Raw genomic sequence first — 24,329 nt, 5'->3', positions numbered from 1 at the left:
AGTGCTGACCATAAACACGCCAATTTCATGAAAGCGAATGTCAATAAGGCATCACAGTTTGGACAGTGATTGCCACTCTGGCATCTCATAAGGGATGTGATGTTTACTTTTAAACAACTGCAATTGAAGCGAATAACGAACCGCTTTACATACAGTGAAAGCCAATAGAACATGTTAATCATTGCCACACCTGAATAAGAGGAAATCAGACCACTAACAGCCCAATAGGAAACGTGGATGCCATTAACACATATACACATTTTAAGGGAAGGGAAGTCCATTAACGAGCCACTCCACTGTTATGGGAGTGAAGGGCACTTACATATAACTGTAAAATAAGAGAATGCAACTAGCACACAGCTGTAGGGAAGTATTTTCTTTTTTATAAAAGCAAAAAAGGTTAAGTATTTTCCCTATCCCTGTGTTCATTGACATCTAATTTGGGAACAAAGTGGGCACAATCTTTGTCGTTATTTGGATTAGGACCCATGCAATTTATAAGAGTGGCTGTTTGATACACTCAGGTGTTTGGTGGTAAAATGCGGAAGCCATAAAAAATGATATTTATTACCGATTTTAACCGTAAAAATGAAGCAGTCGGTGAAATCAAATTAAGAATAAAATCTTCATAACAGGAGGGGACGTCATATTTTTGATATTTGAAATCAAAACTTTTCACAATTGTGACTTTGGTTTTTAATAAGTGTTATTTTAAGGAAACATCACCATTGTGATACACAAACAGAATTAGTTTTATTACCTCAAAATTTTGAAGAAGATAAAGTTAAACACATGTATCATTTATGCAACATTGAATCACAAGAACGCGTTTTTGGTATTTAAGTGTGTTAATACATGGGAATCATTAGAATTGACAATATTCGATAGAGTTTTTAAATGAAAGATAGAAGCGGTCGCTTGCAAAAAGGATACACATTTCTTGAGCGTTTTCAGATGAACAAATTATCAAAATGGTATGACCAAATGTGTTTGTGATACATGTTGTACATATTACATCCAACAATACAAATAATTGACTTTTATCAACAAATGAATCGATATTTTGCTTTCACAGACTTGTTTCGGGTTTTCTAAGAACACTGTTGATGGCAACAGACACATGACATTAAAATCACTCTGAACATTTTTCATAGGTATATTTTTTATTACAATACGGGCACTGCATAAAACGTCATATAACTCATATTATAATATAATAATTGACCTTTTGATGTAGCCCCACCTCAGACGTATTACAACCATTATGCTTCATGTCAGAGAGTAAAAATACAGCACCAAATACTGAAAATGATTCCGAAGAATTTTACTGCTGATATTAGTACATTAAAGAAAAAGCATTATTTTATTGATGAAGAGGATTTATAACGTAACTCTAGGATTATAACCATACATGGTCTGTTTCCTGTCCTGATCTTAATATCCAACCCCAGATCACGTGCAAGGCTGATAACGAGGCTAACCTGATCATTGGCTACGCAACGTGATGAGTGTCAACTTTTTATACTGGACTGAAAGTACATAATTAATATTATTCGTGCATACTTAAAATTTCTACTAGTGTCGTAAGATTATAAACGTGTGCTGTTGTTTACTGACGACATTTATACTCATAGATCACATTCACTGGAAAACCCTGTCTGGTATGCTTTAATGAAATTCCGGGAAATGTCGTGACAAAGCTTAGTTCACATTTGCTGGTTAAAACATGAATTTTATATAAATATATGCTCAGAGAAGTATAAAGAAACGACTTGTTTCACATGACCTCTCCCCGTCTCCTTAGATGCACATGCAAGCGGTCTAAAGTCATACAGCATTTGAAAACACAAGTTAACTAAAGACAGGATGTCAGAAATCAGTCGTAGCATAACATCATCTATGTTTCGCTATATATATTAACTTGATTAGAGGGAAAACTATTCAAGCATCGTAAAATATAAAACGTGAATCATTAAATCATTTAAGGATTGATTCTAATTCTTTTTGCGTTCATGCAGTATGAACGCTCGGCCGCGATTGTTCATATCCATAAACCGCGCTTGGTTATTGTGGTTACTTTAGATATACAGCAATGTTGAAAACAACATATGTTGAAATACCACCCCATAATCTCTCTAGTTTACGTTTGTTAATGCATATGCATTTTCAAAAGTATCTCACGTGTATTCTTCGTTGCATCTCCAATAGCTTAATAACATACAGATTACATTACGTGCACTAAAAACCAGTGTTTAAATCCGTTTGACATTGAAAAAAGCTAGCAATTACGTGTCAAATCATCTATCACGGGAACTAATACTTCTTTGTCCAGTTGTCCAAAACATGTCATTAATATGTCTGTTAATCTTGAGCGGATTGTGTACCACTTTCTCGATAATTAGTCTGTTGATAGACAAATTAGTAGAATTTGGGAATCCTAACGCCATGAATAATCTTTTGTCTCTGAAACACCATTTATATTATATTTCACATTAATTTTGCTTCTTGCACAATACAAAACACCAGACGCAGTGTATGGTAGTTCCTGAAATGTATCTAAATTGGACATTTTATCATTTCAACTGTATTGTTATGAACGCTGTGAATCATATCGACTATGTTTCTGTTTATGTTGGAGTGATTTAGAGTAGTAGTATATGTGTGTTTTACGATTTAGACTTATTTCAATCCTAAAATGCCTCAAGTTATAGTTAATCTTAAATAATTGAACCAAGTTAAAAGATAATCTATTTCCAAAGTACATGCCATTCCAATTTATAAAATTAATTTGTTCATACTATATCACATTTTTAGAAATTAAAGTTATCAAATTTGTGGGTGTTTGCATGGTTTTTCGTTGCTTTTGTACCTAAGAAATGGTCATTGTTTCTTCCGGCATGCATATCCTTGATACGGGCAAAGTTTGATTAGTTTTTTCCGGTTCCCACTAGGATAACTAAACAAATGAGGTCCATTATAAAGTCAATTTAAAGAAATGTTCCAATAATAAATAGATAGCAAAGACGTGTTGGGGAGAACCGTTTTCTACAGATAGATGGCTTAGTCCACAGAGTATCACAATACACATTTTTAAACAGTAATCAAATTAATAGAGAAACTGGTCGACACTTGAAACAATGTGTGGCCCTATCTCGTTTCTATGACAAAATAAAAAGTATATAACCCAGTTCTTAGAATCGTGATCGCAATGTTATAAGAACAGTCCTTCCAGTTATTCTTAATAAATATAATAACTCAACAAATCCGTGTACGTTTTACATTTATTTATTCTATGTTGATATATGTTCTCCACAGTTATTAAAGTAAAGATTTTTACTTTGAAAATTTATAATATTAAACAATACGAATATATTTTCCTTATTTCTGGTTTCTTGAACCCCCTTGGCGCACAATTGAGCAGTTCAACAGGTCTAGCGCGCTGACCGAGAGTGTTCAGGCATTTTATACTACGGCTCAGCCAAATGAGCACAATTTCTTTATGGTCAATCGTGACACTAGGCACAATAAATATGCCCGGCGTTACTATTTTGTGAATTCTTTCTGTCTCAGTTAGACAGTATTATAACCAAAGCAGTAAATATTTTATTAAGGAAACTTTGTATCAGCAAATATAGAAAATGTGGATTCAGCAAATTCATGCAGAAACCCTTGTATTTTTACAAATGGTTGATCATTGAATGATTTTTTTTATTTTCTATGGCATATGTTATCATTCTTAAGTGTGAAATTAAATTTCAAATAACATTTCAATCAACATTTGAAATAATTTCTGGTTCATTTCCGGTTGATCTATTTAAGACTGAACGAATTGCACGAGAAAAGCGTTCTTTCCAAAATATACCTGGTCATTTTGTTATCGCGTTTTGCTTCATACACTTGTAGTGTCAAATTGTATTGGCATATTTGTAATACGTTTTAGAGAAAGATGTTTACTTTACGTTTGAAACGTTTGCGTTAATGTTGTTATATTTAATTAAAAGTATTAAGCTATCAGAATGTATTACCTTGTGCTAGTGCCTCCACCAGAGATATCATAAGTTCGTAGTTGATAGTTGATTGTTAATGGCATCTGCCGTGCGGTGCAAATGTCCGAACGATCCAATCGATTTGAAATTTAACTTTTTAATTGATGAAGTCGCAAAGTTCGAAATTTCGAAATTAAATAAAATATCGTTAACTTTTTAGTTGCTTAAAAGTTGCTTTAACGATTTTTAGTTGCTTAAAACAACAAAACGTTCAATACATATGTTAACTGTTAATAATAAATTTTATATTCATTATGCCATATAAACAACTATTCAAGTACACAGTATCTTTCCAATATATTACAACAATTGATAACAAAGACTGACAAGATATTCACAAACTAATACCTAAATCACTTAATATATGTTAAAATGCGTCATTTCATATGAGAACAATTTTTAGTTAATCTTCATTAAATTTATTCAATTACCTTTTTATAGAAACTGCAACACTTAAATGTCCTGATTACCAAATTGAACATATGTTTAAACGCAAATCTGCCAAAGTTTACTCAGCAAAATTACTCACCCACGCACAAATGTTTTTAGGGATGAACCTTTGAGGTAAACAAAATTGCCGCGTTCCACCTATTTGCACACAATTGGCAATTACAACAGCAAATCATTTTGATAGTATGCCACTTTCAAAAGCACAGTGCACGAGAATAAATATGTAAACAACAGGAAATATGCAAGTAGCTTGAATGGTGCCAGAGATGTTCACATTCAAGAACAAAACATTAATATGTTTTACAGGATCATAATGAATGTTTGAAAACGTATAAATGTTTGTTTTTACGAAACATTTTTGGAGAATGTTCGAGCTCGAAGTAAAATTATATCACATCATATGGTCACGTACGTAATTATACCCGTGTCCCCGTCATGTCGTAGACAAAGCATTATCAGTCAGTAAGAAAACTAATCTTTCTTTCGTTGTCATTTAAAGCAACATTTTTTAAACTTGTAACGAAATGGTTTCTTTCCTAAACTTGTCTTATATATCTTTTGGTATTAAATGGCAGACTCGTGTACACTCAAAGACAAATAAATTATAGTATTGTACATGTGTGTAAGTTCTTAAATGATGCTATATGACTTTTAAATGAAATGGCTTCATTCCTTGAAGTGGACATCCTAATTTATTGAATATGATAAAAGGATATTCGGCATTGTAAAGCAATGCTTTACTAAAATGTTGAAAATGAACCGGGAACTCTGTTAACTAATTGTAAAAATGGTTTACATAATCATTATTTGTATTAATTTTGATATGATGCCGATAGGTGCTTCCGTTTTGTTTAGTCTGAACGATCTGCATTGTGACCCATAACACACACATAATATAGTACTTAGTTTTTACTTTCTAGAGCCTAATTATCAATATACAAATTATGTACAGTATCTACAATTTTTTAATGGTGCCCACTGTAGTGTTGTTCAAATTTGGTCACTTTTGATGACCAATGAATACTTGGCTTACCACTACCTCGTTTGAATTTGATCTTAAAGACACTAATGGACACCAACTCAAATATATTAAGGCGATAATGTCATGAAAAAATAGTATTTGCAATCATAACAAATCCGGTAGAGTGAAAAAACCGCATGTTGATCCGGTCGGATTAACAAGTTTCCTTTCATTAGTTGTTAACTTTAGTTTTGTCAATTACTTGTGGTTTGTCGCATTTTACATTGTTGTCATTCTGCTGATGAATAAATGGAAACGTTGCATAATTAAGCATAACATTTTTTTAACAATTTCTTTTCAACTCTGAGCGATTAGGTGCGATCGAACAAACAGAACTGGTCGAAAATACTTAACATTTTAGGAATAAATGTATTTAATTATCAGTTTCAAACCAATTTTTAAAATAGCAAGCTCGACTATGCATTGCTTTGTCTTAGATAAAAATGCATAAATGGCTGTGAACAATTGTGTGCAGTTTAAAGTCCATTGAATATTTCGTATTAAGGAAATTATCGATCAATGGCGTAGTTTGACCTGTTTCCATACAACTGTGCATGGACATCGCACAAATATATCATAAATGATCGTAATATTTGCTCGTCATCTAGAAATTTAGTTTCAGTACTTTATAGTACCCATAATAATAAAATATTAATGTTGATTACTGATATCAGAACAGATAATACTTTTTTTTCAATTTAATGCAAAAATGTCTATTATAGAATGTATGGAGGTAGTAGATAAAGCTAAACTGGTAAAGCCATTGATTGAAAGCGTCAGTTGCGGATCCTAGAGATAGATTATCATATAGAATAAATAGATTTGCCTCTTCAGTGTATGATAATTAATGTACATTTTTTAATAGTCGATAAAGTTATATGGTCGAAAATCAAGATTTACTGAATGACGAGCATTGCCATTTTTTTAAAAAAAATGCAGAAGTCAAATTTCTAGTCTTACTAGAATTACTGTACGCAAAGATCGGTCATGGTGTTATTTTATGGTAAAACATTCCTGTATACGAGACGTCCCGCTCTAATGGTTGCAGGTATTGAAAGTATATGGATAGCATTCCTTCTAAAACGTCATCATGATATGTTAATTAGTCTATTCCGTCGACCCCCAAACACATGAACTGTCTTAAATCTGAAGATCGAGGAATCATTTGATATAGTTATCAATACGTGTTTCTCAAATATTACTATAGTTGAGTTTCCACTCTGAATGCATCTCCTCAAACACCGAATCGGGAATTTGCGTCATTCTTATAAACACTATGTGCTTTTTCCGGCGTAAAAGATCCCTTATTCGATCAACAAGCTAGTCAATGTCCAACGTATGTGCGTTTTTTAACATTTTATAACCGAATCTCGTGTCTTATACTCGTCTTATATGGCATTATATCAATGCAAATGCTCTGGTTTTGGTATAAATTTTACTTGCTTTGACAGCTCGGATTACATACATTGCGGGACTTTCTCACTCAAATCACATATGCTTAAATGCAATAAACAGTTCATACCTAACAGAGGAGTAGCTATCAGATCCCGAGCACCTCGATGCATTTTTCCAAACATTAAAAACCATATTTTTAAGAGAAAAATACTATACATGGAAGCCAAATGCCTAACGTACCATCCGCTTTGGACAAGTTAAGAGACTATTATTTCATTAATAAGAGTAGCAAAGATGTCGAAAAACGAGAAAAATTCCCAATTCCTGCTCGACCAGGGTTGGTGTTCTATTATTAAACATTTTTTATCTCCAAACTGTAATATACATATACATAATGTACATAATACATATTTTATCCCTCCCTTATATTTTGAGATTCTATATAACAATGATGAGACGGGAGATGCATTCAATAACTATTTCGTCAATCAAAACTTTTTGTAGGAAACCAATACTGAACCATCACCTAAAATGTACGTTATTTTTCATGTTTTTTCCGTTCAATCTCCCTGACAACGAAGACTTACTATGTTCCATGCCTTCTTCAGTCACATTGGCATACACTGTCTGTAACCTTTTCAATGTTCCAGTTCGATTGGTACATTGTATGACTCGTGGAAAATTGCTAACGTGTGTACAATCCACAATAAAAGGACTGTCTTGCTATCATATTCATTGATCAAAATTTTGAAAAAAAGCAGTTCGTCTACATCATTATTATAACTTATTGAATAACAGTACTCTAACCTATTTTTAGACTGGTTTAAGAACGTATGGTTTCACGCTGAACTAGCGGCAATTTATAATACGTATTGTGTTTCGAGTTGTTTTCTATCAGCAAAGCACCTGTATGCGTTTGCGACCTATGTCCAAACTGCATGCTATAGGCATTCGTGAAAATATACTCGTTTTGCTTGCTAGCTTCCTAAATCGTAGGAAACAACAAGTTACACTCCAATGCTCCTCATACTTTCGCTATCTAATATGAGCTGATGTTATACAAGGAACAATATTAACCACGCTTCTATATCTCGCGTACGTAAACAACTTAGTCCGGACTATCGACCGTCTATCTTTTTTGCTGATGATAAAAGCTTGACCATGATTATTGCCGGCCCTGTGAAAACTGGTTCTATTCTGACCCTGATCCTTAACAAAATAGTAAATGGGCAATATTTGGTTTGTCTCATGTAATCCTATTTTTATGATAAACTCCAGACAACTTCGACGGCCACTTCATACCCCTTTGTTTATGCTTACTCATAATATTTCTGAAATCTATTTAGCAAACATTTTTGTATGCTCCTTTCAAATGATTGTTGTTGTTCATCCCATACAAAATATATCAAAGGGAAGGCATGCGTTCGATTGAAGGTATTGGGCTCTTTAAAATATGAATTTGATCGCAAAACTGTAAAATTAATCTACAGGACTTTTTGATGCCCGCTTCTAGAATATGACAATATTATTTTTGACACCATACTGCAATTGAAAAACAAGATTTAGATAAGATTCATCACGATGCGTCATAGATTGTTACCGGTATAACGAAAGTGGTCTGAATTTAGGAGCTATACTATTACTCAAATGAAAGGCCCTATCGGAAGATACAAAATATCTGTGTCCGCTTCGACTTCGAAACATGGCAAATGAAGGTTCTTGTTTGCGCTGTATATTTGTATTCGTGTTTTGCTGCTATTCTGAGTATGTTTGATATCTTATTTTATTTTATTTATTATGTCAAGAATAGTGTCAACAAAAAAAATATATATATTTTATTTGTTAAATAAACCATTGTTTCTATAACACTCCAAAGACACAAAAACATATCGTTTTCATTACAGAATTATAATTTTGAAGCAATCAGTTTGAACATTTATAAGACAAGAAGATAATAAACATAACTTTTTTTATTTTGAAAAAGATGATTTTAACAAAGCATTCGATTCTATTACGAATAATTAAAAAATAATAATAACTTATTCAGATAATATTGATCTGTAAGCTTCAAATTAATTTACTAATATATTTATATGATTAAACGGATTGGTTTAATCTTATTGACATGACTATTATTTTTACTAAGACTCACACAGTTTTTTTTCTCAATTTGTACAACGTACCGGTTACAATTTTAAGTGGCAATTAGAGTTTATGAATAGTCAATAATTTAAATGTTTTGGCATTTTTATGAACGAATATCTACGAATATTTTGATTTTTTGTGACTGCAAAAACTGTTTCTCAGCGTGCTAACCGAGTCCTTCTAACTTCTAATGTAAAAATATGCGGTGACATCTTATGACGTTCTAAAGATCTTGCTAAAATTATGACCAGACACAAGCTAATGTTTAATAAAAATGATCCTTATTCTGCCTTTCGTTTCTGAAAATAGTTAGCAGGGTAATATGAAAATGAAATCGTTATCATCCGACGATAGTGTAATGATAATTCTTTGAACAGTAATTGGAGTATATTTTTAAATGACGACTCTACGTATAACGACATTCTACGTAGGCTATGGCACAAGAAGACCTTGGGGAAGTTAGGACGTGGCTCATTTGCTCGCTTGCTTGCTCGCTCGCTCACTCGCCCGAACGCCCGCCCGCCCGCCCGCCCGCCCGCCCGCTCGCTCGCTCGCTCGCATACTCACTTATTCACTCACTCACTCACTCACTCACTCACTCACTAACTCACACACACACACACACACACACACACACACACACACACACTCACTCACTCAATTTTAGTTTTCTTATTGATTGAATTTAGTTTTATTACTTATTTTGGATTCATATATGTTTTCAGACGGACCAAATAGCATAACTTTCAACACATCCTCAGCTACCATCAGACAAAGGGAGGGCTCATTGTTTCTGCCAGTTGAATGTCAGTCCGATTGCAAGGGCTGCACGTTTACGTGGAACAAAGACGGTGCTCCGTTAACAAGCACAGCTATTTTGGATCTGGCTACATTACAAAAATCGGAGGCTGGTGTATATTCGTGCACAGCCTCAACGACTGGAGCACGCTCAATGCACAAACAACTTGAAGTCCAAGTTATATGTAAGCTTGAAACGATTTTCTATACAAACATTCATTACAAAAATTGTTGAATCATTATCAAAAAAATAATTATTTATTGTTGAAAATACACACTTAAAACTACTCTCTTTTATTTTGATGAAGTATTGTACAAACCGCTTCTGAAATCCTTAGATCGTTTGAGTAGTTAAGATTATGATAAACTACATACAACTTATATACACAATCGTATAGGGAACGTTGTTTGGAGATGTGTGTTTGTGTTTGAGACTGGACGAAAAATACAAATAACATTAAATACTCATTATCATACACTATTTACAATGTAATATGTTCTTCATGTTTACCATTTCCCCCAAAATCTAAAATACTTAACAAATTATTTTATATTAATAGCATTTGCAGATATTCGTCTAACTGCTTCATATGACGTTTTAGACAACACATCTTACAAGCAAATATATTTTTCCATTAGTGTTTTGGCCAATTGCAGTTTTATATATGCATGTATAATAGAAAGTAGTTGGTCGATAACCATTCATACTAATGCTCAGTTGCCGAATAGTTTACTTTTTGAAAAAAAGTGATGAGTAATTATCTAAATTGTTAATGATGACTGATTTTTTTTTTTAATTTAAATATAATGATTGATCGCATTTTTCGTGCGTTTGTTATGTTTTCTCGGTTGCCCTTTTGTGTTCATACAGCATGAACTCACGAAAACATTTGTTTAATCCTTAAATGGCTGTGCAAAGAGACCTTTTATGTTTCAAAAGCATTGAAGTAATTGATGCAAATGTAAATGCAAATACATCACATTTTGTTCCAAAAAGGTCTGATGAAATTCAATGTGCTCTGCAAATGGCAAGGTATTGTAGCTATGGCATCAAATAATTGGTAAAGATGGGTAGGGCTTGTCAACATCAGTATTGGTTTGACATCTTATCCATATGTTCAGCCAACATACTATTTAAGGCTGTAAAGCCATGAGCATGAATTTTCCGGACAGCCATGGTTTATATTAATTCATTATATTATATTTATAAATATATGTAGATGGACCTGATCATGTAGCTGTCCTTCCGGCCAATACCCTGTATGTACTGAACGACGGAAACACTATGGACAGCGTAGTTTGTTCATTTGACTGCTTCCCGGAATGTTCTCTTATGTGGGTACCGTCTCTGTTAAGTAACCAAGGAAACCTCAGTCTAGGCGTCCTACACAAGGAGTCTGCCGGGGTGTACACATGTGTAGCAAGTAACCCGGAATGGAGTGAGAAATCTGTTAATGTTACCATTACAGTCCGGGTTAGATGTAAGTTGAAGCTTATAGATACTTAAATAAGAAAATAAAAAGTAATGGTAATTACGAACTAAATATGACTAATAATTGATTAATGCAATAGGACTATGAAGTAGAACAATACTGTAGAAGGTTATTCTTGACTTATTGATAACATATTTTTTCAAAGAATAATATGTTTTGCTTTTGGTACTCTGTCGGTGATAGATGAGACAAGATGTGTTTCGGATCTGCGAACAGTGTTCAGTGTTATGTAAATATATCTCTATACCTTAAAGCACACAATATACGAGGTTAATGCCACTTTTTAGATTTTAATAAATTACCATTACTCATTTGATCTTAATGATTTAATATGGTATTGTTGTAAATATATAAAATAACCTATTACATTTTTTCAATTAATAGCTACGTGGCTAAATACTCCCTGGTAAAAATAAAAAGCCAAAACATCGCTTTTCTTTTTTATCTTAAATAAAAAAAATCAACATAAACAAAGACGAACTTCAGTCGGCGGGAAAAACAAATGGACGAGCTAAGTTCTGATTTTTTTAAAGTTTGGAACGACATCCAGAATATTTTAAAAGACTCCTTTAATCGCAGAATAGACTCACTGAATACTTGATAACATTTTTGAATACTTTTCAAAATGTTTAAATCTCTAAACCTTTACATAGATTATTGATAATGCGTGATTTAAAAACACAGCAATACAATTTTGCAAACCTTAGCCGTTGATGTGGACTTCAGAATGTGCAACAGAATTAGGATATCCTTTTACAATAATAGTAAACAACACACAATCGATACTAATACAAGCACAAATTTGGATGTATTTCATGAAACACCAAAAATGTGCGAAAAAAGAAAGTTAACATCAATGGGTAATCAAACTGTTGTGAAAACGTATGCATTACAAGGAAAAACATCGATTCACTGTACTAGCAAATCCAGATTATCTCTTCTCTTTATTTTTTTAGGAGAATTACTAGTGTGTGTGCGCGCGTGTGTGCGTGCGTGCGTGTGTCAAAAGGATTGCATATATGAAATGAATGATATCTTTATGAGCAGAAACGAAAACCATAAATATTCTGTATGAAGTATCTATTACAATCGAGTTGGCATTTTCATCGATATTTATTATCAAAACCACACCATTTTTCAAGGAAAGTTGTTCCTTTGAACATATTTTAGAAATATAATCCATCTATATAAGTAATAATATTATGTTATTTTCCAGGAAATGAATTTAAATGTCAATCTGTCTGCAGATGGCCCGGACAGCGCAGTTCTAAACTTTGCTTCTCCTTTCACCGTGACGGAAGCGGAATACATTCAAAGTTTCGATTGTACTTCCGACTGTTGGCCTGGTTGTCGACAGAAATGGATGAATGCTGCAAATGTTACATTACAAAATACTGGCACACTCGCTCTTGGAAAAGGTACCAGAGTCAAATCTGGATTATACGTATGCGTCTCCGAAAATAACGCCGAAGAATACAAGAAGATAGCCCATGCCTCATTGATGTTGATAGTCGAATGTAAGTGTTGTCACTCCGTTTGACCTGACCATACAGCCCTTAGTACACCATATTTTGCCAAGTTATACATGTATAACTCGCAGTTAGAGGTAAATCTACTGAATCTAGCTGAATGAGAGCAAAAGACAATGAATCGCATATTTATTAAAAGCAATATTTATAAAATGACTGAGCTTACGGTATGAAATAGGGCGTATAATCTAAAAAGGGAGTGGTAGAGGTGGTATCAATTGCGAAACCGAAAACTTCCTTCGCGATACGTGCATCTGATCACTCTTGATTATTGCCGCGAAACTATAAGTATTATACTATATGCAAAGTGTTCTACCTATTTACCAGTATTTGCACCAAACAAATCCTTATCGCAATTCCGTTTACTTGCACAGGACGAATTTGTTTTGAAATTGGCGGTCAAAAAATGTGAATTTTGATAACGTAATATGTTAAGTAGGGAACCTGCTATATTCATTATGTAATAATTAATTTTGAGATCATCTTTAAAGGTATCCATACTTTCAATAAAGAGGTGTATTGCTTTGTTTAACAAGGAAGGCTATTTTTTTATAGTATATATTTGGCTTTCCAATCTTGGACTGATTATTGACAAAACCGTATTTGATATTGTCTTAGATGTAGCCGCACTTCGAGTTGTGACGTTGTTTGGAAAGATATAACAGTTACTAATTGGCCCTCCACCCAAAGCTTATTTCAATAACACCAAAGCTGATGATGGATATTAAATCTCTACATAAGAACTGGTATTTGTACCAGCTGAAAAAGCAGTCAATAATGTAATCATAGTTTGACGTTTATATTATGTTATTACTATCATTGGAGAGTTACAATCTTCTTCTTGGACGTACGTTCCTAGCCAACTCGACGAACAAAATGTTATTACGGGCTCTAAACCGAGCGTAGCTCGACAAAGCCCTATTACGGCTTCATATATGTACACTTAGCACTACTTTCTTTCAAACGTGCAACCACTATGAGCCTGAAAAAAAAGACGTAAAGGTGATGGAACCAGTATTTTTCTGTTCATAAACCATATTGGGCGCGTGCATGCCGGACACCAACATTTCATCAGAGCGGGACGACACTGCGTTCGGTAGTTTTCGTCATCGCCAAATCGGCCGTTTCCGTGAAGAAAACAGTCTCATGAAAATTGAAACTACGAGATGCGAAATAGCGCCCCTTTAATTACCAAAATAGTTCAAAGTATGCTTATAAACAATTACTATGAAAACTTTTGGTAAACACACAAAGACAAATAAATCATAGTTCTATTGATTGTCGAAGATATATATTTTGTATTCACTTGTTCATTAAAGATATTCATACGCATTGTTTACTATTGTAAACGAAGGTCACTATTCTGATAGTTGATTCTCCAGATTTGCCATTATGGATTTTACACTACTAATTAAATTCTTGACAATTGCTGATAGAATAGAATTGCAACGAATTTATCCCTGTTGGATTACCGATTTAATTACGACCATGGATTACACCGGTACACATAGCAGAGCCTGTCACGTACATGGAACAGGTATGACTATTTTGTAAAAATACTATTCAGTAAATCATAAAATGAAAGTATCAATCTCATAAACGTATGAACATGCTGTTGAACAGTTCAGAAATCGCTATGGTTGAGTGAGATGTTGTCACTGAAAAGATGGATGGGATGTCTGTGAGCCACAACCATGGCTGATTGAGAGGTTTATACTGAGATCAAAGGATGGGAATACCTTTCAATTATCAACACGCTGGTTGAGAGATTGAAACTGAAAAGATATACAGGAATTGTGTGGCAAGGGAACTCTTGTGCCATGCAACACCACTTTAGGTTGATAGATTGTTATTAAATTAAGAAGTCAGACGGGGGGGGGGGTGCGGAAGGGGTATCCCCTCCTGCCAAGCGAAATCATGACGGAGTGCGAGATTATGACTGATTAAAAATAAATTGACGGTTGCGGTCTGCCACCATGGATTCGTGAGTGATTGTGACTGTAAAGATGAATGGTTTTACTTTGATCCACTGATTGTGAAAACGATTGTCAATACAGAGTGTGGTAGGGGCGACCCCTCGTGCCATAAAACACTATGGGGGATGAAAGATTGTACCTGAAGATATTGATAGGGAGCTAGCGGGCTGACACCATAGATGTGTGGTGGATTGTACAAAAAAGATGGATGGGGAGAGTTTTCCATATTGCCATGCAATACCTTGTTTGTGTGAAAGACTCAAAAGGCGGACGCGGAGGGTGCGGGAGGGGTGTCCGCTCATGCCAAGCAGCACTGTGGGTGAGTGAGAAATTGTGACCGGAAAAAGTGATAGGGTGGACTGGGTGCGGATAATGAGCGATCAGGATTTTTTTTTTTGACATTTCTTATGTACAGGTATCCCTGTAACGCTACAACTCTCTACCATTTAACACCGGGCGAAATGATATATAGTAATATTATGCATTGATGTTGAATAATAATGACAGAATTGTTCAATGTACATGTATACCCGACAGTGATCTAAACTGGATTAATTTTGTCATTAGAGTCGTTATTTTCACATAATTATATTCTGGGTCACAAATACCGTTCCAAACTATACACAACCTGTCAGATTTGTCCCGGTTTTACAGATATCGGAATACTTGATAATCAAACGACACATGTAAGTGTTTTATGATACCTGAACATGTTATTTGGCAAAATGAGATGAATAACTATGTGTTTAATTGTAGACAATAGTATTTTCGTAGAAATTTGAATTTATAAAGGAGATAAGTTTGAAATTGTGGCTGCGAGGAATCTCTGCGCAAGGACCGTTTGCTACTTTTTGTGGAATGGTCGACGTCACGAGTCTGCCATAGTAAACATATCGTCTTAAGACTCGTTGACGGCTATTTAGGTGAACTAGATGCGGATTAACATCATGGTCATTTCAGATATTATGAAAATAACGATGGATAAGAAGGTGTCAACATTTGTCGACAAACAGCAGGGCTGAGATATTAAAATGTAAAACATTGATGGGAATGGTGTGGCAGGGTTGTCCTGCCAAGCAACACCATGTCAATGTAACAGAGAGTCACTTAAAGGTTGGACGGGGAGGGTGCGGGATGGGTCTCCCCTCCTGCCAAGCAAAACCATGGTGGAGTGCGAGATTGTGATTGAAAGATGAATGCGTGGTTGCAGGCCGATTGTGTTTCGGTGGGCCTAAGATTGTGTGAAATATTGTAACTAATTACTCTGTTCAGGGTGTCGGAGAGGCGACCAATCCCGCCAAACACCACCATGGCTGAGTGAGACTCAGAGTTGCGACTAAAACCATGGATGGGAAGCGCTGTACCCTTTCCAAGAATAACATGGCTTAGTGGGAGAATGTTACTAAAATCTGCTTAATTTACAGGTGTACCCGTATTGTATTCAGATGTGCACCTGTATATTCATACGCGCTGTTCTAAATATAGTCGTACCTTTATTTTAAAACTTTAAAATGGTGCACCTCTTTCAGAAATACACATGCACCTCTTTATCATACAACTCTATATTTAGACCGGCATGCCTTTTCTTAGACCTGCTGATGGTAAGTCAAACTGTACTGGCTTGCTCAGACTCAACCTCTTGGTCAAATTTGTAATAAATAGCAATTGTGTCAAATTTACTGCTTGTTTATAAGGTTAAAAGGTCTAAATAAGACGCCTCAGACACCATTGCCGACTGAAAGAAGCTTGTGTCGTTCATTGCAAAGACTGTAAAGGCCGTCTGCCATTCACTCATATCTGCGTGCGATAAGGCCCGAGTTTCTTGATAAATCTTAAGCGTAACTGGCTTAAATATCTTAGTTCAAATAACTAAATTTCATTCTGAAACTTGATTTTACAAAACAAGAAATAGTTTATATTGATAGAGTAAAACATAATTTCATTGTAGAATCGAGAAACTCATTAAATCTTAATAAACGAAGTTACACCAAAATGAAACTAGTATGCTTAGCTTGAACCAGTAATAAAATATTTCCATCAATTTGGGCAAAGATACATGACGTACATGTACATACAGTGATACTAATTAATGCTTAGCAATATGTTTGGTCATAAAGAAGTTGTGTTACTATAGGACAATGAGATTTCTGTGTAAATTACTTGTAAATGGGATATGTCAGATTAGCACAAATTACAAACTTTTTTCTGTATTTAAGAACGCATCCATGCCACCTGGTTTTTGACATTACAACTGTGGACTGATGTTCAGCAATGCAGGTATTGCCTTTTTATGTTAAACTGGAGGCAATAAGTTTGGAAATTAACTGGTCATTAAAAATAATTGTGGTCTTAGGCCAAATTTACATATTTTTAACAAAGGTGACTTCATTTCTTAGTGTAATAGCCACTTCATTTGTGTCGATGTGAACAAATTGACCCTTGGGTATTACTTCATTTTCGTATTAATCTGTTTCAGATCGGGATCCATCACTTCATTACCGTATTCACTAGAAACGTTTAATGCAGGATACCAGATTGGCATCTTGGATCGATCACTTCAGTACCGTATTCACCAGTAAGGTTTTATCTAGGATATCAGAGTGGCATCTGGGAATGATCACTTCAGTACCGTATTTACCAGTAATGTTTTATCCAGGATACCAGAGAGGCATCTGGCATTGATCACTTCAGTACCGTATTCACCAGTAACGTTTTATCCAGGATACCAGAGTGGCATCAGGGATTGATCACTTCAGTACCGTATTCACCAGTAACGTTTTATCCAGGATTCCAGAGTGGCATATGGGATCGATTACTTCAGTACCCTATACCAGAGTTGCATAAGGGACCTGTGATCGATGACTTCAGTACCATAATCAACAAGAACGTTTAAGCTAGGAGACAAGAATTGCATATGCACCACAAAGTGTTCACAAAAAAGAGCATCATAAACTGTAACAATTTTATTTTTAATTTTAATTTATAAGTGAAATTGGTTAACTTTTATGAAAAAAAATCATTTAAACACTGATGTTGTTTTATTGAAAGTGTTTGTAAGAAGATCTTTATTTCCTTTACTTCACAAATCTTCAGTCTGCAGTTATGCTTATTTATTAAAAACTATTGAAAACAAGTTTTTAAACATCGGGCACAAATGTTATTTGTCAGTATTGTAGAATTACCTTTTCATGTTTTTGTACCATATCTTCTTTATCTGATAAACAAGATCCTGATTCCATTATATTTCAATTTTTTATAGATATATGTTAAGTTTGTGTATTGGCACAAAAAAGTTCTTGAATGTTCATTTTTTAGTAGTATAAAATGATGTGAAAGCGCTGTATATAATGCTGGAACTAACAGTGTTAAAGTAGTAATTTCTGAACAATTAAGTGTATATGCACACAACAGTTCATCTTGCATTGCTATCTCAAAGGATATAGTATTAAACTGAATGAGCTAATGTAATCATATAGTGCATTCTTGTTCTGATTATGATATGAACTGTTAAAGGGGCTATACACCGTATGATGAAATAGCGAAAAAAAAATGTCGAAAACTGACTTAATCTTAGTATCGATGTGTACAAAAAATTGCATTGGAACTAACTAACGGAAGTACAACAAAGTATGAATAGCTAGTAGAATTAATTCTTATACGTGATTGGCTAGTCTATGTTATCACATGTATTATCAAGTAAGGTATATATCTTAAATATTCCAGACTTATAACGTTAACCCTCGTAGCACAGTGGATACAACACTGGACTGCAATTTTGGCGCCCCAGGTTCAAATCCGGTCTCTGACTTGTTTTTTTATTTAGATTTTTTTTTACAATTATGATATCAACGAGTAAAACATTTTATTAATTATTGTCCTAAGGTTCGTTACTGAAAAAAACTATTTTGGTGCCAATCTGGTGTAAAGTCCCTTTAAACTGCTATACTGTGAATATATTAGAGTTTTACAGCATATATATATTAATATCAATAACTTATGTTTCATGGATTAATCTATGTGCTTATTTTTTTAAATGTTATAGATGTATTGTTGTTCAATGTTTATAATTCAGTTTAATGTCTCATACTTTAAAGAATTAAATATGTTCATACTTTTTACATACATTGTTATATTCAATGATTAAATGGTGCTAACAACGTCAACTACAGGGAGTTAATATTCATTTCAAACTGCTGAGGGTGTCAAACCATTTTTCCGGGTTATTTGCAAAAGCTTAAAAATCTAAAATATAAACAATGCTTTCTTACATATTAAAATATTTAAGTACAGGTTGATTTTCAGATAATTGTAAAGTCTTTGATAATTAATTTTAAGTTAACTCAAACTGTTTTATTTATTTTGTTATGTTTAAGGTATGAATCATTATTTTGTACTATTACATGTATGATATTCAGTATTGGGAAAATTAGTATATATATTGTGTTTGTATTAATGCGTTTTCTCAACCATTAAAATATTCAATTTCTTTTGCATTGCATTTACCTTACTTGTGATGCACCTAAATGATCTAATTGGTCATAGTCATAGTCGTGGTATGTCCTATAAAAAAAAATTACCAGTTTCTGTAGTTGGTAACATACCTAGAGCCCATCCAAGGCAGTGCCTTATTTCATTTTAAAATTCATATTGATTCTAATGTTAGTTTTTAAGTTGGGTTGAATGATGATCATAAGAACATTCCTACAATGCACTGGTTCCCTAAAATGCATAAAAGTCTGTATTAATCACACTTTATAGTTAATTCCATTTGTAGTTCTACTGAACAGGTTTCAATTTTACTTTCATCCTGTTAAGTTTATGAGAATTCTGCAATTAATTGCTTTTGGCCTATTGATTTGTTTTAGTTTTTAATTAATAATTTGAAAGAAGACGATATAAGAAGTCAGTGCTTAAAACTTTCAACGCTTCATACATCTACAATATTTAGTTAGAAACAAATTGACTCCTCTTATCGAAAAAACTTTTGCTAGGGAGAAAACTACTTATATGGCAGTTAACGATAAAAAAGCTTTCTTTAACAATGACCGCTCAGATAAGTATAACATGCACAGATGTCATTGAGGTATTAACTTTTGAACTGAAAACTTATTTTCAAAAATTCGGCAAATGTTTAAATAAGCAAATAATAGGCAACCCAATGGGTGCCAACTATGCACCTTGACTTGCAGACCTCTTTTTATAATGCTTTGAAACTGAACATAATTAAGTCTGGAGATCTCCTCCTTGTTGAATTCAAGTTCAATTGCGTTTTTAAATATATTGACGATATTCTTAGTTTGGATAATCCGGTATTTACAGATAATATTAAGTCGATAAACCCTTCACCATTGCAACTTAATAAATCTAATACAATTTCAAAGCATCCTATTTATATCTGCAACTCGAAGTAAGGGATGATATATTGAATATCAATCTTTCTGATTAACGTGATGATTGTAATTTTAGAATAATTAATTATCCTTCTTTAGATGGAGATGTTCCTTGTACATCATCATTTTTTTTATTGCACAGTTGATTTGCTAGAATATGTACAGATGTCAAAAATCTCTGCTCTCGCTATAAACTTATAACGGAAAAAACTTCTAAAACAGGGTTTCAGATATCATAAATTAAGGAAAACTTTCTCAAAATATGTTAATGGTCATTATAATATCATATCAAAGTCAAAAAACTAGTATCAAATCGCTGATTGCTGAAAGGATTGCCCATCCCGAAATTTTGATGATGTTTTAAAAATAAATTGTAAAATAAAATGATCCCAGCAGGTAGTTGGGCAGATGACTCAGCGAATTGCTCGGATTTTATTTATCATCTTGACATGAGATTGGATCACTATGGATCATTATGCACCAGTCAATTGTAACCACGGATCCCACATCCGGGGGTATACCGGCGATAGCCGGCGAAATGGGCAATGTTTTTACCTTTCAGGTGGCCCCGCAGTGCCAGGTCTTCCCGGAAAATACAGTGTAGATGGGGCTTAACATAATGTCCCTTGGGTGCGGGGCATTTGTCGGGGACTTTACCATCAGGTTATCTCTGCAGAGCGGGGATTTTAGCTGGGGTTGACTGGACCGAAAGTAAAAGTCCCCGCTATTCCGGGACCGGGGGGAGGGCATGGTTACAATTGACTGATGCAATTGTGTATTCAGATAAAGTTAAGAATATATATTTATTTATATAAGTTATACTTTGCGATCTAAATCAAAGATTTGAAAAAGGTATCCTTTATCAATAAATGCAAGTATACATAAATGACTGTGCAAATCTTTATGTATCATCCAAATATGAGTACCTTGCAGGGTGAATGTTATTTGTAAAAATTATACTAAGTGAGCCTTCAAGATTACCTTTCCAATCGCATACACAATGCAGTTTGAAACCTGGATAATTAAAACAAATCTTGGTTGTAGACCATTTCTATTAAATATTTGATAATTCACAGACATTATAAGGTACAGTTTAAAGGGGCTGTACTCAGTTCATGATGAAAAAGCAAAAATTTAAAGAAAATTGTAGAAAATTGACATAAACTTGGTATCGATGTGTACAATTAATGCATTGAAACTTACTAACTGATGATCCTCATAGTTTACAAATGATTTATTAATAGCAGTTATTTCGTGTTTTTCCATTAAAAAAAAAAATACTAGGTATATCTACTGAGTAGAATTCATTCCTTATGTGTGATCTGCCGTTGATGTTATTACATGATATTAGTGAGTTAGGTATACATCTGGAAAATTCCACCCAGTAAAAGTAAGTCTTCATAGCATAGTGGATACGACACTTGACTGCAATTTTTATTTTTTTATTTTGGTATTTTATTTACAATAACGATATTAAAGAGTAAAATATTTTATTAAAAAAGTGTCCTTAGATTCGTTACAGGAAAAAAAAACTTTTTTGGTGCCAATCTGGTGTACAGTTCCTTTCATAAACAACAAGTGAAGCCAATGCTGTATTAATTTGAGACAAACAAAAAGAAGACAGCACAAAGTTTGTAAAGTGTGACCAATGTGAGAATACCTTACATAATTTATAATTTTTCATGCAATTAAGACAATTTTAATGCTAGAATTCGCAAAAAAATCATTCCCTTGAATTATTCCTGTCATAGTTTAAAGCTGCACTTTCACAGATTTACCATTTTTACAACTTTTTTTGTCTTGGAAAGAGCAATTTTTTGCGTAAACATCTTTAAACCAATGATATCAGATTGCTGACAAACAATCAGCTTGTAGTTTGTCATATTTCTGTTCGAAAATTAATGTTTTATGGTTTAAACCGTTACTAACAGTTTAAGAATAATGCTTAAAACATAATTTTTTTAACTTTAATATAAAAATCTGCCATCTAAATTTTGGTCAGCAGTCTTATATATTAACTGGTTTCCATTGATTTTTCGCAAAAATTGGCTCGTTCCAAGACAAAAAATAAAAAAGTTGTCAAAATGAGAGTGCAGCTTTAAACTCATAATAAAATTTCAATGCACTACATTTGACATAATTTTAAACAGATGAAAAAATGTTATTTTTAAAAAGCACAACATATCCTTTATGTGACCTTTATAATGAATTTATTCAGATCATTATTAAGTGACTTTTCTTGCACTTAAATTTGAACAAGAAAGCTTGGGATTGAACACTAAATGAAACAAAAATGAAAATAAATGAATCACAAAATATCATTAAAATTATACACACAAATGTTCTTTGATATACAAAAAAAATGAAACTTTTTAGACTTTCACAACTTTAACATTTACTATATACGGTTATATAAAATGATGAATACATTTGTAGGATTTGATATCCTACTTGATGTAACACGGCTTCGTTCATTTTTCTAAACTTTCTCTCAGTGATGAGGATTAAATTTTATTCACTGCAGTTGTTTTCTAAGTTGATGAAAATTGCCAAAATCGGATACTGATTGGTCAGTCAGGTGCTTTTGGTAGGCATGATTAGCATGAATGTTAATTTTAACCATCATTTATGAACATTTACAAAATCATTGAATATTGAAATATCAAGCAAAATGTTAGTTTGAATGATGAAAGCCATGAAATATGTGAAGTATTCAAAAAGAGACCATTTGTTCAGCTTGTGTAAATAATGAGAAAATTGTTAAGTAATTTTTTTATTGTTTATCGGGAAATGTTGAAATCTCATGTTTAGGCCTATTGTGATCATTCTTGATTGCTATGTTATTGGCACTTATTGCAATATGTTTTATTCATTGCAATATTTATGTAAAACATTAATTATTATGTTGACTTAAGTTTGTAGATAAGAACTAATGGTATAGGTGATGTGAGAATGGTCTCGTAAGTCTTTAAAACCCCTTTTGGTATTGTGAGTTTTTTGCTCCAGTCTTGTTCAGTTTAGCTTTTGAAGATTCTTAAAGTAAATGCAAAACAAGTCCAGCACGTTGTCTAGAAAGACTATGTCAAACCCTGACCAGATATAATTTCTTGTCTTTTCAAATTACCAACTTGGCAATGGTTTTATCATAACATAGGATATTGGTTTTAAAGACCATGTTAGTGTTTTTGTATGTGGAATGAAATATCATAAATGACACTAAATTGAACATAATTTTTAGTTCTCATTGATATTACACAGAGCCCCAAGTACATGTTGATCTAAGATGTAAGGCGAAATAAAAGCTTTTTTAAATTTACAAGGACGGGAAAAAAGTATTTGCCAAATGTACTGCAACACCTGATACCTGTTGCCTAGGAATCCAACAAATTCTTGGCACTCCAAATGTTACGGTACTATTCAATTTGGAGTGCCTGAAAAGGAAGTTTCTTGATTCTACATTCAACATCTTCTTTCTGTATGACATAGTGGACCAGGAGAATCATGAACCTACAACCTTTTGCATCTATTGAGATAGGGAGCTATCAGGACAGTGACAGATAACAATACAAGAATGGCCAACTGCTGCAATTATTGAGTTATCTAATGCATACAAATTAAGATGGAGAAAATAATTCTTAATTTTTCCAAACTACTTCCTTAAGCATCTTGTATGTAGTTGTCTTTTACAATGATTCTACAATGGCCCTGTGGGTTAAAGATGCTCTGTCCACGGGGTAACAGGTTTTGTTGTTTCTGCGTTTTGATCCAGGGGGTTGTTTTTAACTCAAGTAGATTTATGCAGATTCGGATTGCACAAGCCGAGAAAAATTAAATTTACAAAAAACTACCAGAATCAAATATGACATTCCGCCATATACGGATCAAAACGCAGTACTAATAACCCTTTTATTATATACATTACTGATTAGATCACTTAGAAGCCACATCTTTGCACAATAAATTTCATTTTAATGATACACTGGTTGCTTTAATGACGTCAATTTAATATTGCGCAACATACTTGTTATGACGTGACGTCACAAGAGTGGTATATGGCCGTATTGCACTGGAGCGGCATATGGGTTA

General features: G+C 33.6%; 1 protein-coding gene across 1 annotated transcript in view; it reads left to right on the top strand.

The window, feature by feature from the left end:
* LOC128234504 (hemicentin-1-like) overlaps nt 1-24,329 on the top strand; it is a 59,120-nt gene that overhangs the window by 21,575 nt on the left and 13,216 nt on the right. Inside the window, exons 6-8 of the mRNA XM_052948762.1 lie at nt 9,783-10,040; nt 11,076-11,336; nt 12,596-12,865. Coding sequence (XP_052804722.1) covers nt 9,783-10,040; nt 11,076-11,336; nt 12,596-12,865 — 789 coding nt within the window. The remainder of the gene's footprint in view (nt 1-9,782; nt 10,041-11,075; nt 11,337-12,595; nt 12,866-24,329) is intronic.

This window comes from Mya arenaria, chromosome 5 (genome assembly GCF_026914265.1).
Source record: "Mya arenaria isolate MELC-2E11 chromosome 5, ASM2691426v1".
In the NCBI taxonomy this organism is placed as follows: Eukaryota; Metazoa; Mollusca; class Bivalvia; order Myida; family Myidae; genus Mya; species Mya arenaria.
This window is presented reverse-complemented; position numbering and strand designations above follow the sequence as displayed.